The 15,581-nt window shown below is 36.9% G+C and overlaps 2 protein-coding genes across 3 annotated transcripts; both read left to right on the forward strand.

The window, feature by feature from the left end:
* Positions 1 to 689: 689 nt before the first annotated feature.
* Positions 690 to 5,623, forward strand: LOC135840211 (uncharacterized). Its single transcript, XM_065356623.1, has 3 exons — positions 690 to 1,468; positions 2,308 to 2,381; positions 2,971 to 5,623. Exons 1-3 carry the CDS (start codon positions 1,417 to 1,419, stop codon positions 4,966 to 4,968), a joined length of 2,124 nt encoding a protein of 707 aa, XP_065212695.1. The 5' UTR covers positions 690 to 1,416; the 3' UTR covers positions 4,969 to 5,623.
* Positions 5,624 to 6,926: 1,303 nt separating this feature from the next.
* On the forward strand, positions 6,927 to 13,715 carry LOC135840219 (uncharacterized). 2 transcript variants are annotated; one of them, XM_065356636.1, is made up of 3 exons: positions 6,927 to 7,757; positions 8,616 to 8,689; positions 11,113 to 13,715. In XM_065356636.1, the coding sequence occupies exons 2-3, from the start codon at positions 8,627 to 8,629 to the stop codon at positions 13,090 to 13,092; spliced, it is 2,043 nt and encodes a 680-aa protein (XP_065212708.1). In that variant the 5' UTR covers positions 6,927 to 7,757; positions 8,616 to 8,626; the 3' UTR covers positions 13,093 to 13,715. The 2 variants fall into 2 exon arrangements, with proteins under 2 accessions (XP_065212708.1, XP_065212717.1); XM_065356645.1 differs by lacking the exons at positions 6,927 to 7,757; positions 8,616 to 8,689 and adding an exon at positions 9,458 to 9,948.
* Positions 13,716 to 15,581: the final 1,866 nt, after the last annotated feature.

Genomic DNA, 15,581 nt, shown 5'->3' on the forward strand with positions numbered 1-15,581 from the left:
TTGAAGAACCCAATCACCTCAAATGTGGTTCGTTTTCCAAAATATTTAAATATAGCATTCCTAAAACTGAGGGAAAAGATTTTGGAACGCACGTGGTGCCAATTTTTTGGTGATTATTGCGGAGATATGTGGGTTTAAATTTTTTTGTCGGGGGGGGGGCGAGCTGAAAATTGTGAAAAAATTCACGTGGCCGGATCCGTGTCTCCTCTATATATTTTGGGTGAATTCAAAACACCAAAACTAGTTGAAGTATGATTCTCCCCCCCCCCCAACGAAAAAGGAGTTTTTTGTCATTGTGACCAGGGGGTGAGGTGGAGGAAAATTTGTTGGCTCCAACATTATTATCAAAGGTACCCAACAACGTTTCACCAAAATTTCAAAAATTCCGTTCGGCTTTCCAACTCTATTGGATTAAATTTTGTGGAAAGTTCAAGTCTCAAAAATCTGCTGGCGGTTCTAGGAATTTTCAAAAAGTCGCTGGAAGCTTCAAAATGACTTGAACCCACTTGCTGTCAACTTGATAGTGTGTTGAAATTGAACTGCAGAGTGAATTTTGGATTTCCAACTTCATTTGATGAAATTTTGTAAAAATCAAGTTACAAAATCCTGCCGGAGCTGAGGCTCTAGAACTGCACAAAACGGTTTGAAACTGTTCCCAATTGATTTGGCAGTTCGAAAATAGGGTATATCTCAAATTTAAGCTTTCTAGGTCAAACTTTCAAATGAAAGTTAGTTCAAACTGCAATGCCCTTTCGAACTGCGAAATCAATTTTGGTCAAAGTAGGTATAAATTGAGTACCTCGAGACAATGTGAAAATAATTGAAGCCTTCCTTCCCCCTGAGGGGTCTGGGACCAAACTGATTGCGAGTTTCCATCTTATTGGGTGGGTAAACATTGTAAAAAAAAAAAAAAAATTGAGCGAAATCGAAGGACATGACTCAAAAACTTTAGTTGAGTTGAGGTAGAATAACCCTGCATTGAATGAACAAAATTCAGTGGGAGGGGGGTCTCTGTACATTAGGGGGGCTCTCATCGTAGACGTGGGAGGTCACCGCACTCCTGGATCGTATCTTTAAGTACTAATTTAAAGTTGATTTTTTGTCAGGCCATTCTGTTTACGTACGTTGATATCTAATTGAAAGGAATCTTGTTTGTAAGAAGTAAGATTTATTGAACCACTCTGATTAGAATAGTATCAACATCTATCTACTCGATTTATCAAAGGTCGTGATAGGGATAAAGACGAATTCCTCGTACGAGTATTACCATCTCATCGTAGACCCTACTGGGAAAGAAATCATCAGCAGATATTTGAAAATTAATAAAAAAAATTATTTGATCAGGAAACTGATTCTGATTAGGGTGATAGGTACTCGTAGTAGTCAGATCGATAATATGGAATTGATTCAATTTCAATGCAACTAGTGTATGGATACGTTGGAATTGTTTTTTCTCTGGGTTTTCTTGGTAAGTAGAAGTATCCACTCCTTCTCACATATCTATGTACTTATTTCTTTCGACGATTTTAAAAATTTATTTGCTATTAATTGAAAAATCACTCCTAAAAAATGAATCCGAAATTGAGCCGGAAAAATAATCTTAAATGAAGTCTGCATTGAATTTTGAAATCACAGTAACTTGACCAGTGAATATTTTCGGTCTTAGTGGTCAGTTTTCCAATCGATATATCACCCCTAAATCCCTTCAAAATGTACGGAATTTGTATGTATATTTAGGAACAAATTTCAACTTTCAGTGATTCATTTTTTCCCCCAAAAATGTAATTGCTTTTCAACGTCTTGTGCTATTTTTCAAAATGAACCGTATTTTTCTTTCAAACAGTCGAGTTGAATTAATAACTATGGTCAAAAATATCAAATTTTGCAAAAGGTATAACTGTCGTCCTCTCAATTTCCAGGCTCGTAGAAATCGTTCGAAGGTTGGTGTTGGAGGGAGGGGGGAGGGTTGAATTCAACTAAAATTTATTTTTAATAATATTTATTTTAAATTTTAAAGTAAGCAGTTTGGGCCAAGGGAGCGGGAACACAATAATTTTTAGATTTTTGTTGGTACTTTGTGCAGCTGCAGGAAATTTCTTGAAGTAGACCTTCATACGAGTACGTGAGAAAGAAAATTCTGCCTAAACTTACCATTTTAAGTACTTATTACTTAATGTTAGAACATGTACGTGGCATTGGAATAAACATACCTTAAGGGGTTATAGTTGTTCATTTTTTATGAAAGGGACAATTGAATATTTGTACTTGTAATATTGAAAATGTGCCCTGTTTTTTTCTTTTCTGCAGATCTGTTTGTCATGAAAGAAATCGTAGTTTTCATCTTCTTGCTGGCTATACAACCGAACCCCGTATTACTTCAGGTAAAATAAATACAGCTAAAATTTAAAACCTATTTATTTAAGACATTGGGTGTAATAAGCACCTTACTTGTCCCAATTCACTTCTTTTGATTTACTTTCTTCAATCCAACTGAGCTAAGAAGTGTGCCTGTCTGCCTGCCTGTATCAGAAATATTTTTGAATGTTGATGATTTTATCAAAGTAATCTGTGTCGGAGTACTTCAATGTGCTGATGACGAATCTAGCATCAGGGTTTTTTTTTTTTTTTTTTTTAAATGTAAGAATTTTTCAAGCGTAGAACAGTGTCCTAAAGTGGTAAAATTGACAATGAATCGAGATACATTGCAATACACCAATATTGCAAAAAATTTGTAAAAGACTGAAAATTGTATCTAATTGAATATCAATTAGTGGGTCAGGGAGGCGGTTCTACACAGGTATTGCTACCAAAAAATATCAAAACCTTAAAAAATGATATCGATGGGGGATTGGAAGGGATCCACAAAGAGGGAGGTACACCATCCCACTTTGTTCCCGCTCTGCCAAACATAGTGCACTACTATGTACATACAAACGCAAAAATTGACCTTTTTTTTTTTTTCTTACACAGGGTTCCAATGATCTAAATCCTAATATACCCAAATCACCTGAAACATTTTTTCTGGATGCTTCGCATCATCTTAATGAGTTTGAAGAGACGTTGCTGTTCCATAATCACCTTTTTGTGGATAAGACCATGTTCATTGAAGAGTTGATCAGGCGACAGCAGACATGCGAACTAATCAGTCGTCCTTCCCGCTGGGCTAAAACTTTTAATATGGCAATGGCGGAAGCCTTCTTCGATATTCCGCATCACCCAAATGGCTCAGTTGATCACTGCAAACGAGACATGGTCAAATCATTTTTCGAAGGTGGATCCATAATTGTGTTACCAGGTAATAAATCTTCCATAGAAACAAAACCTTTGGAAATTTCTAAAGTGGAAAATGCAATGGAGGAAATGGGACGTCATCCGACAATATCCATTTCGTTGGTCAGCGATGGTGACACATTTAACGACTTTATCAGGAAATTTGCCGACCAAATAAGCGAAATAATTTCCACTAAAAATTATGCCTCATTTTTACCAAAGTACTGTAGAGGAACTGGCCTTCTAGACAGATGTTATGAACTTTTAAATAGTACCAAAGAAAACCTCGCTGGTAAGCTTAGTACATTGGAACATAGCATAGAAATATTAACTGGTCTACTAACGAGCCATTTCTACTCAGAAACTGTGGTATTAATTGACGAGCATGATTACCCATTGAACCGAATGCTATGCAACGAAACTGATTTTCAACAAACGGCAAATTTTTTGAAAAATTTGTTCACTTGGACATATAAAGGTAAGACATACACTAGCATATACCGTAGTGTCGTAACTGGTGTGCTGCAATTACCGAGATGCGAAATATCATCAGGGATGGCATCTTGTTTAAGTAGCAGTGTACTAGAACCGCAATATATGCCACATTTTGGTTTCACCGAGCAAAACGTTCGAACGTTACTTGAAAAAAATCCTAGCTTTCCGCATAATCTGACCGAATTGAAAACCTGGTACGGTGGCTACACGTTCGGGGAGCATTACGGGTATAACCCTCGCTCAATTCGTGGTTACTTCGAATCTAATCAAACAGGCAACTATTGGATAACGAGTGTTCCATTGGGCCTTAATTCGAGTCATCTGGATACCCCTCTTCATCAACTATTTATGTTGGATAAATTTCAAAGATGCGTCCAGCAATTGTTTGTTAGCAATAGCCCATTGCGAGCTGCACTCAGCTCAGAAATACATTACACGAATGCTGTAACCAGCTGCAGGGACACTTTTCTATCTGCTTCAACAGCAATGGGATATACGACGTGTGAACAAATATCCGAACGATATTATAATGTCCGCATTCCTAATAAGGAAGTGCGCGATGAATTTAAACATGCGATCCGACTATGGACGAAAAAACATTTAAAGGAGAACTTCGATGCGATAATGGCAGTTGTTGATCAAATTCTGGAGAATTTAAAACTGAACAATTTCTCTTCAGTTCAAAGCAATTTCTATAAGCTGCTATCTGTAGTCAAGGAAACAACTCCAGCAAAACTCCATTGCGATCTTATTTTCGGATTATTGGTCCAACTCGATGATAATTGGCATTTGGAACGTAGTTTCAATGACGTAATTTCTACCTGCGGACAAGTAGAATTTCGCTGCTACATCACATTAAAATTGAAGCTCGATTCAAATTGCAAAGATTCCACTCCAATAGCTGTGAACATCGTGATAAATGGTAATTCTACTATCGAGCAACTTACCACTGTGGCACAAACCGCTGGTACTTCTACTTACGAGGAACGTGCTGTTCAGGAACAAACTACGAATATTTCTCCCAGTACGAGTATTAAGGAACCTTTTACTAAGATACAAATGACAGACGACATCAAGAATAAGATCATGGAGTGTTCGAAAAAAAGAGTTGCCCAAATTGAAGAGAAAGACGGACGTAAATACAAATGGTATACTTGCGTTGTCAGTGGGCCAAAGATTGTGGGCTGGTTTCCCCATGAGTAGGTATTGGTCTGTAAAATTGGTACCTTTTTATTTTGTTCAGTCAGAGGAAGACGAAGAAATACCATAAAAACAAAAAATGTAACAATATAAGGTGTATAACGATCCTGCAAGTTCAGTAAAAGTGCTTTGCCAATGAGTCCTACAAGTCCTGCAGTTGTCCTATTTTTTATCACCTTCCATAAAAAGTCTTGTTTTTTTCAATTAAACTTCAAATTTTCAACTTATTTCTCCTTTTTTTTTGAATTTTGAAAAAATTTTATTGAAAAATGCTCATTTTCGGAATTTTTTAGAATTTGAATTAATGGGCAAAAAGCACCGTTGTTTAAATTGCATTGAAAGGTTGCAAATTTGTATGGCACACTTGCGACGAAATTTGCTCAATGTAGAAAGAAATAAAAACGAAAAAATTTAGCTGTAAGGTTTAATGTAATAAAAACAAAATCAAAGGTGAAACGAAAATGTAACAATTTTCTTTGTGCTTTTTTTAAGGTTATGAAGGGCGCAACGAAAAAATTTTTTTTTGTCATCACTGGCTTTATCTTTCTTTAGATTTTGTCATCAATATAATTGTATATTATATTGTTATTTATGTTGTAGCCTAAGTAAATTTTGAATAAATTGATATAATATTCAGTTAAAAACTCATTTTTTATGCACGTTCGCCTATTCAGATGCTTTGAAAAAATTACTCACATCACTGAAAAAGAGGATGAATGTTGCTTCATATCGGTCTAAAAAAAATTTAGGGTTGGGATAAATTTTTCTGGTAAAGTCTACCTCGTGATCCACTTCTCATCCACTAATCACAGTGTCACGGATTTCCAATATCTTGAACTGGACAAAGCTATAGATCGAAAGAGCAAAAACGAGAAAAAAATTTACCGAATTGACCTATAAAGCTGAAATTTGGGATGCGAGGTATATCCCTTTTTCGACCTGCCAAATCGATTGGAAACGCTTTAAATCCGTTGTAAGGAGTTCTGGAGTCTCCAGCAGATTTTTGAAACTTGAAATTTCCATAAAATTTCATAAATTCACGCTGCACTCCAACTTGAACTCGCTATAAAGTCGACCTGCAGAGAGATTTCAAGTCATTTTGAAACCTTCTGCGACTTTTTGGAAATTACTGAAGCCCCAAGTGCCAAACGGATTGAAACCTCCTGCAATCCACCACCTCACAAATAGGTATGTAAAAAATGAGGTGTAAACGACCATTCCTAAAACCGAGGGAAAAGATTTTGGAACGCACGTGGTGCCAATTTTTTGGTGATTATTGCGGAGATATGTGGCTTTAAATTTTTTTGTCGATAACTTCCTTAGTGGAGGGGGGGGGGGGGGAGGAGCGAGCTAAAAATTGTGAAAAAATACACGTGGCTGGAACCGTGTCTCCTCTATATATATTTTGGGTGCATTCAAAACTTCAAAACACGTTGAAGTATGATCCTCCCCCCTTCCTCCGAAAAATGAGTTTTTCTCCATTGTGACCAGGGGTTTGGGTGAAGGAAAATTTTTTGGCTCCAGCAATTTTTTTAAATTTAGGTACCCAACAATGTTTCAACAAAATTTAAAAAATTCCATTCGGCATTCTAACTAGATTGGATTAAATTTTGTGAAAAGTTCAAGTCTCAAAAATCTGCTGGGTGTTCTAGGAATTTTCAAGAAGTCGCTGGAAGCTGTAAAATGACTTGAACCCACTTGCAATCAACTTGATAGCGTGTTGAAATTGGACTGCAGAGTGAATTTTGGATTTCCAACTTCATTTGATGAAATTTTGTAAAAATCAAGTTACAAACTGCTTAAAACGGTTTGAAACTGTTTCCAATTGATTTGGCAGTTCCAAGATTGGGTATATCTCAAATTTAAGCTTTCTAGGTCAATTTGGTAAAATTCTGATGATTGAATATTTCGAAAAAGCATCAAAAGGTACATCTATGGAAATGTTTTCAAAATTTCAAATGGTAGCTCCCACTTACAGCGCCGTCGTTTTGAAGTTTGAACTTTCAGATGAAAGTTAGTTCAAAATGCAATGCCCTTTCGAACTGTGAAATCAGTTTTAATCAAAGTATCGGAGCTTCTGAGGTATGCGCTGCTGAAATTGTGTACCTCGAGACAATGTGAAAATAATTGAAGCCCCCATTCCCCTTGAGGGGGCTGGGACCAAACTGATTGCGAGTTTCCAACTTATTGGGTGGGTAAACATTGTAAAAAAAAAAATGAGCGAAATCGAAGGACATGGCTGAAAAACTTTAGTTAAGTTGAGGCAGAATAACCCTACATTGAATGAACAAAACTCAGAGGGAGGGGGGTCTGTACATTAGGGAGGCTCTCATCTTAGGCGTAGGAGGTCACCGCACTTCTGGATCGTCTCTTTGAGTACTAATTTAAAGTTGAATTTTTGTCATGCCATTTCCAGAACGGACTCTGTTTACGTACGTTGATATCTAATTGAAAGGAATCTTGTTTGTAAGATTTTTTATTGAGCCACTGATTAGAATTTCTCATGGAATACCATAGGTTATTACCGATTTAATATCAACATCTATCTACTCGATGTATCTAAGGTTGTGATAGAGATTAAGACGAATTTCTCGTATTACCATCTCATGGTACTGAGAAAGAAATCATCAGCAGATATTTGAAAATTAATAAAAAAAAAATTATTTGATCAGGAAACTGATTTCGATTAGGAGGATAGGTACTCACGGTAGGCAGATAATGTGGAATTCATTCAATTTTAGTACAACTGGTATACGGATACATTCCATTTGTTTTTGAGTTGGATTTTCTTGGTGAGTACCCTCTTCTACTCACATGTCACATACTTATTGTTTTCGACGCTTTCAAAATTTATTTGCTATTATACGAGTTGAAAAATGACTTCTAACCAAAATGAATCTAAATTCAGCCCAATTCCTACATGGAGTCTGCATAGAATTTTGTAATTAACTTGGCCAATGAATCTTTTTGGTTTTGGTGGTCAGTTTTCAAATCGCTATATAGCACTAAGACCCTCCAAAATAAGCAGAATTTCTATATTTAGGAACAAATTTCAACTTTAAAAAATTAGATGAACCGAGTGATTACTTTTTTTTCCAAAAATGTAATTGCTTTTCAACATTTTCAGTTTTAAAGATGGCTATTTTACAAAATGAACCTTTTTTCCTGTTAAACAGTTCAGTTGAATTAATTTAATAATTTTGGTCAAAAATATCAAATTTTTCAAAAGGTATAGCTGTCGTCTTCTCAATTTCCAGGCACGTAGAAATCGTTCGAAGGTTGGTTCCGATTTAGAGGGGGAGGGAGGTTCAATTCAACTAAAATAATTGATTCTTAATTTCATTTTTCTGAAAAATGAGATGAAATTTTCAATTTTAAATTGAGCAGTTTGGGCGGGGGGAGGGGGTTCACAATGATTTTTAGATCATTGTTGGTACTTTGTGCAGCAGCAGGAAATTTTTTGAAGTACGCCTTGATACGTGAGAAAAAAAATTCTGCCTAAACTTAGCATTTTAGATACTTAATTTTAGAATATGTTCGTGGAATTGGAATAAACATACCTTAAGGGATTAGAGTTGTTAATTTTTTTATGAAAAGGACAATTATTATTTGTAATATTGAAAATGTGTCCCGTTTTTTCTTTTCTGCAGATCTGTTTGTCATGAAAGAAAGCATAGTTTTCATCTTCTTGCTGGCTATACAACCGAACCCCGTATTACTGCAGGTAAAATAAATACAGCTAAAATTTAAAACCTATTTATTTAAGACATTGGGTGTAATAAGCACCTTACTTGTCCCAATTCACTTCTTTTGATTTATTTTCTTCAAACCAACTGAGCTAAGAAGGGCTTGCATGAGAAATATTTTGAATTTTGATGAATTTTTCAAGATGATCTGTGCCGGAGTATTTCAATATGCTAATGACGAATCTAGTGTCAGTTTTTTTTTGAAAATATAGGTATTTTTTATATGTAGAACCATGTCCTAAAATGGTAAAACTGATGATGAATCAAAATATTTGCAATGCACCAATATTTGAGTAATTTGTAAGAGACTGAAAATTGTATCTATTGAATTTCAATTAGTGGGTCAGGCAGGCGGTTCTACACAGGTAATGCTACCAAAAAATATCAAAACCTTTCAAAAGTAATGTGGGGGGGAGGAGGGAGGATCCACAAAGAAGGAGGCACCCTGTCTCTCGTTGTTCCCGCTCTACCAAATATTTTCACCACCATGGTGGCAGTTATTTTTCTCTTGTCAGGTCAACTGTCTAATTCTCTTGTTGTTCCAATACATATTTGAAGAACTTCATCCCCTCGTTGTCAATTGTCTGGTCCAATTTGACCGCGTTGAAATCCCCATATAATCAACACTTGAAAAGATGTCTGTCGTTTTGTACCTCACCGCATTCGTATAGATCGTCATCAGCCAATTGCCATCTATACAAGTTGGATTTTGTGCATGTTGTTCCACTTCTCAATCTATTCAACATTTTCCAGAGGGTGTATTTTAGTTGGCTGCTCTGTGGCGACTATGTGCTCATAACATTGCTTCTTGATACGGTATTCCAGATTTGACAGTGCTCAACTTTGGCAGGAGCGCTTAATTCATTTCCTGTTCTCAGGAAACTGTGTCTGGATTTTAGTCTGCTCTCTGGTAATTCCTTGTAGCCATACATAGGGTGCAAGGGGTTGTGTGTTGATTTAGTTTTTTATGCTCTGGCAGCCAATTCCCTGCTTACCTCTGGTGGTGCAATCCGTGCGAAGCAATGCAGAGCTGCAGTTGGAGTTGGACCCAAGGTACCCTGTCACCAATCAACAGACTTTGTTTGGAGATGCATCTACTTTTTTAGCATGCGCTGATCATCCCCTTACTGGGCATGCATATTCTGCGACTGAATAACACAGTGCTAGCGTTGATGTACCCAGGACCTGTGGCTTAGCTCTCCAGTCTACATCTACTGCCTACCAGCTTTTGAATCAGGTTTGTTCTTGCTGCCACTTTCATTTCGGTCTTTTCACCGTGTTGCCAGTAGGTGAGTGATCTATGCAGGGTCACTCCTAGATATTTGGTGTGGTTGGTGTGATTTAGTGCAGTGTTTCCCCATTGTATGTTGAGCTGTCTCTTGACCTCATCATTGTCTCGCAGGTGGAATGAACATGTTTCTGTCTTGGATAGGTTTGGGCCTGCGGTGGTTGGCTCTATAGTATTTGTCAAGTTCTTCTATTGCCTGATTCAGTGTGTCTTCTTCCTCTACAAATGTGTCATACTGTGCTGTGAGTGCCAAGTTGTCTGCATAGAGGGTACAATGTGTAGGACCTCTGACTGGTTGGTTATTGATAGATGATATTAAAAAGAATGGGTGACAAGACGCTTCCCTGTGGCAAGCTATTCTTTCCTTCTAAAGTCACATAGAACCTCCCCAGTCTTTAAGCAGTGTTGTAATGATTTGTATTAGAGCTGAAAACGGTACTCGCTAACAGCGGGTAACTACTGTACCCGTACTGTAAATTCTTGCTACTCGCCAGTAGCTGGTATCGAGTTGAAAAAATGTCACACCAGTTCACATTGTAACTGGTAGCATGTTGTATGTGTAACAGGTGTATGGGCATCATGTCATCATTGCCAACAATCACTGTCAGACGTCAATCACACATATGAACGACAGGTATCAATGCGTAACTCCTCCCACTTACGCATTATCAAATTTTGGGGTGCGAGTTCATAATTGCAGCCCAGATCTGAAACCTGCCTACTGACTGATTAGGTTCTTATCAATATGCTTAATAGCTATTCAATTCAGGACCACTTGCTCAGATATCTTGTACAGATGACATAAGTAGTAACAATATAGGGTGTTAACTTTTAGGGTCATCTAGGTCTTTGTCTGCATTCTAGATCGCAATGACATGGGTCTGCTGCCATAATCGAGGTATTTTTGATGTTTCTACACAGGTGTTGTGCAATGCTTGGATCGGGGTAACAGTTTTTGGCCCAAAATGTTTTATCTGCTTAACATTCATTTTATCAACACCTGCTGCTTTCCAATTTTTTGCTGAACATACTACTACATACCTACATACATATGTACATACATGTGTTAGTGTACAAACACAAAATTTACCATTTCTTTTTTTTCTTACACAGGGTTCCGATGACCTAAATCCTAATATACCCAAACCACCTGAAACATTTTTTCTGAATGGCTCGCATCATCTTAATGAGTTTGAAGAGACTTTGCTGTTCCATAATCGCCTTTTTGTGGATAAGACTATGTTCATTGAAGAGTTGATTAGGCGACAGTTCAGTTGCGAAGTAATCAGTCGTCCTTCCCGTTGGGGTAAAACTTTTAATATGGCAATGGCGGAAGCTTTCTTCGATATACCACATCACCAAAATGGCTCAGGTGATCACTACAAACGAGACATGGTCAAATCATTTTTCGAAGGCGGATCTGTAATTGTGTTACCAGGTAATGAATCTTCCATAGAAACAAAACCTTTGGAAATTTCTAAAGTGGAACGTGCAATGAAGGAAATGGGACGTCATCCGACAATATCCATTTCCTTGGTCAGCGATGGTGACACATTTAACGACTTTATCAGGAAATTTTCTGACCAAATAAGCGAAATAATTTCTACTAAAAATTATGCGTCATTTTTACCAAAGTACTGTAGGCAAACTGGCCTGCCAATTGAGTGTTATAAACTTTTAAATAGTACCAAAGAAAAGCTCGCTGCTAACCTCGATATATTGGAACATAGCATAGAAATATTAACTGGCCTATTATCGAGCCATTTCAACTCGAGAACTGTGGTATTGATTGATGAATTTGATTACGCATTAAACCGAATGCTATGGAACGAAACTGATTTTAAGCAAACTGCAGAATTTTTGAATAGTTTGTTCACTCGGACATTTGAAGGTGAGACGCGGACCAGCATATATCTTGGTGTGGTAACCGGTGTGCTGCAATTTTCGAGATGCGATCTATCAGCTTGTATAGATAGCAGTGTAATAAAACCGCAATATATGCCACATTTTGGTTTCACCGAGGCAAACGTTCAAACACTAATTGAAAAAAATCCTAGCTTTCCGCATAATCTGACCGAATTGAAAACCTGGTACGGTGGCTACACGTTTGGGGAGCATTACGGATATAACCCTCGCTCAATTCGTGGTTACTTCGAATCTAATCGAACGGGCAACTATTGGATAACGAGCGTTCCATTGGGACTTGATTCGAGTCATCACCAACTATTTATGTTGGATAAATATCAAAGATACGTCCAGCAATTGTTTGTCAATAGCTCAGTGCAAGCTGTACTGCGATCAGAGATTGATTACTCTGATGCTGCAAAGGACGAATACGCTTTTCTATCCACTTTAACAGCAATGGGATATACGACGTGTGAACAAATATCCGAACGATATTATAATGTCCGCATTCCAAATAAGGAAGTGCGCGATGAATTCAAACATGCAATACGACTATGGACGAGAAAACATTTAAAGGAGTACTTCGATGCGATAATGGCAGTTGTTGATCAAATTCTGGAGAATTTCAAACTGAACAATTTCACCTCAGTTCAAAGTAATTTCTATAAGCTGCTGTCAATAGTCAAGGAAACAACTCCGGCAAAACTCCATTGCGATCTTATTTTCGGATTATTGGTCCAACTCAGTGATAATTGGCATTTGGAACGTAAATTTGATGACTTAATTTTAACCTGCGGAGAAGTACAATTTAGCTGCTACATCACATTAAAATTGAAGCTCGATTCAAATAATTGCAGTGATTCCAATCCAATAGCAATGAACATCGTGATAAATGATAATTCTACTATCGAGCAACTTACCACTGAGGCACAAACTGTCGGTACTTCGTCTTCTACTTACGACGAACGTGCTATTCAGGGACAAACTACGAATATTTCTCCTAGCACGAGTATTAAGAAACCTTTCACTAAGATACAAATGACAGACGACATCAAGAATAAGATCATGGAGTGTTCGAAAAAAAGAGTTGCCCAATTTGAAGAGAAAAACGGATGTAAAAATAAATACAAATGGTACACTTGCGTTGTCAGTGGGCTAAAGATTGTGGGCATGTTCCCCCATGAGTAGGTATTAGTCTGTAAAATTGGTACCTTTTTATTTTTTTCAATCAGGGAAAGACGAAAAAAATACCAAAAAAAAAAACAAAAAATGTGACGAAATAAGGCGTCCAACGATCCTGAAAGTCCCGTAAAAGTTCTGCTTTTTGCCAATGAGTCCTACAAGTCCTGCAGTTGTCCTATTTTTTAAATCACCTTTCATATAAAGTTCTGTTTTTTTTTCAATTAGTCTTCAAAATTTCAATTCATTTCTCTTTTTTGTGAAATTTTGAAAAAATTTTATTGAAAAGGGCTCAATTTTTTTGCGGAATTTTTTAGAACTTGAATCAATGGGCAAAAAGCACAATTGTCCAAATTGCACTGAAAAGTGGCAAATTTGAAATAAAAACGAAAAAATTTAGCTGTAAGGTTTAATGTACACGTAACAAAAGAAATTCAAAGGTGAAACGAAAATATAACGGAATTTTCGTTTTGTTTTTTTAACGTTATGAAAAGCGCAACGAAAAAAATTTGTTTTGCCATCACTGGTTTTGTCTTCCTTAGATTTTGCCTTCAATTTAACATTATTGTACATATTGCTACCTATTTATATTATAGCCTAAGTAAATTTTGAATAAATTTACAAAATATTCAGTTGAAAACTCATTTTTTATGCACGTTCGCCTATTCAGATGTTTTGAAAAAATTACACCACTGAAAAAGAGGATGAAAGTTGCTTTATTGTGGTCTAAAAAAGATTTAGGGTTGTCGAGAAGATGAATTTTTGAGAGAAATTAAATTTCTAGGAAACTCTACCTCGTGATCCACTTCTCATCCACTAATCCAAGTGTCAAAGCTTGAGAAAAATTCTCACTAAAATGAAATCGGATTTCCAATACCTTGAACTGTACAAAGCTATAGGTAGATGGAAAGAGCAAAATAATGAGAAAAAAAATTGAAATTTTACGAAGTTCACCTATAAAGCTGAAATTTGGGATAGGTATAGGTATATCCTTTTTTCGACCTGCCAAATCGATAGGAAACGCTTTCAAACCGTTTTGAACTCTTCTGGAGCCTCCAGCAGATTTCTGATACTTGAAATTTTCACAAAATTTCATCAAATGAAGTAAAAATTTACCTGGCAAGAACCGTGTCTCCTCATACATGTATTTTGCTCTCCCTCCTCCCCCCCCCCAAAAAAATGTTTTCGCCATTGTGACCAGGGGGTGTGGTGGGGAAATTTTTTGGCTCCAGCAATTTTTTTGAAGGTACCCAACAATGTTTCAACAAAATTTAAAAAATTCCGTTCGGCTTTCTAACTGCATTGGATTACATTTTGTGGAAAGTTCGTTTCAAAAATCTGCTGGAGGTTCTATGAATTTTCAAAAAAAGTCGCTGGAAGCTCCAAAATGACTTGAACCCACTTGCAGTCGGCTTGATAGCGTGTTGAAATTGAACTGCAGAGTGAATTTTGGATTTCCAGTTCTGTTTGGTAAAATTTTATGAAAATTTAGAGTATCGAAAAAACTGCTGGAGGCTCCAGTATTATCCAAAAAGTCGCTGGAGACTCCAAAACGGCTTGAAATCTACCTGCAGTCGACTTCATAGCGTATTGAAATTAGTTTACAGTATAAATTTTGCATTTCCAGCTGCATTAGGGTTCAAAAATCTACTGGAAGCGCACAGTGACTCAGATTGCAAAAAAAGGCGCGCATGGCGTTTTACAGCAAAACTATGACCATATCAAAAGTTGAAAGTAGCGATTCCGTAGTATTTTTCAACGAGGAATTTGAATCCGATGTCCTTGTTTTTCGCCAGACCCCTTGGGGGGTGGTACCAAAATCAAATTTTGTAAAAATGAAAAAAAAATCGAGTGATATATCAAAATGTAGGTTTTTTGGATCGAGAAACACGAATCTGAGGTCCTTTTTTTCCTCAGACCTCATGGGGAGGTGCTACTAAAATCAAATTTTGTAAAAATGAAAAAAATCGAGTGATATGTCAAAATATAGGTTTTTTGGGCCGAGGAACACGAATCTGAGGTCCTTTCTTCCCTCAGACCCCTAGGGGGCCCTTGGAGAGGTGCTACCATTCTTGAGATATCTCGTCTCAAACGCGACTACATTTTAACTAAATTAACGCGAAATAATTGTAATTGAATATGGCATAAGTTTTTTCATTCAACTCCCTTCAAAATCGCGATTGCGGGAAAATGTGTGTTAAAAAGTGTAGAATTTGGGTGTGTGTTCCTTACGGTGCGACTAAGCGCGGATCTTCTAGTAATGATACAAAATAACCGAAGATATCGGGTGGAATCAGGCCCGTAGCCAGAATGACCTGGGTGACAAGGCTAGTGAAATTTCACACAAGGCGAACCTTTTTGTGGTGTTTATCTAAAGACACATAAAAATATCCCCCCCCCCCCCATCAACCCTTAAAATCTTGTAAAAGCGAGATGAAAAATTTTTAATGAAAGGTCAAAAAAAAGGTAAAAAATTACGAAAATAACGACTATCACAA

Source organism: Planococcus citri, chromosome 1 (assembly GCF_950023065.1).
Source record: "Planococcus citri chromosome 1, ihPlaCitr1.1, whole genome shotgun sequence".
Taxonomy (NCBI): domain Eukaryota; kingdom Metazoa; phylum Arthropoda; class Insecta; order Hemiptera; family Pseudococcidae; genus Planococcus; species Planococcus citri.

Excerpts from the sequence above, each read along its gene's own strand:
- LOC135840211 (XM_065356623.1), top strand. The coding sequence starts at position 1,417 with ATGCAACTAGTGTATGGATACGTTGGAATTGTTTTTTCTCTGGGTTTT. Across the intron at positions 1,469-2,307 it reads TTTTTCTCTGGGTTTTCTTG|ATCTGTTTGTCATGAAAGAA; the intron begins GTAAGTAGAAGT and ends TCTTTTCTGCAG. Across the intron at positions 2,382-2,970 it reads CGAACCCCGTATTACTTCAG|GGTTCCAATGATCTAAATCC; the intron begins GTAAAATAAATA and ends TTTCTTACACAG.
- LOC135840219 (XM_065356636.1), top strand. The coding sequence starts at position 8,627 with ATGAAAGAAAGCATAGTTTTCATCTTCTTGCTGGCTATACAACCGAAC. Across the intron at positions 8,690-11,112 it reads CGAACCCCGTATTACTGCAG|GGTTCCGATGACCTAAATCC; the intron begins GTAAAATAAATA and ends TTTCTTACACAG.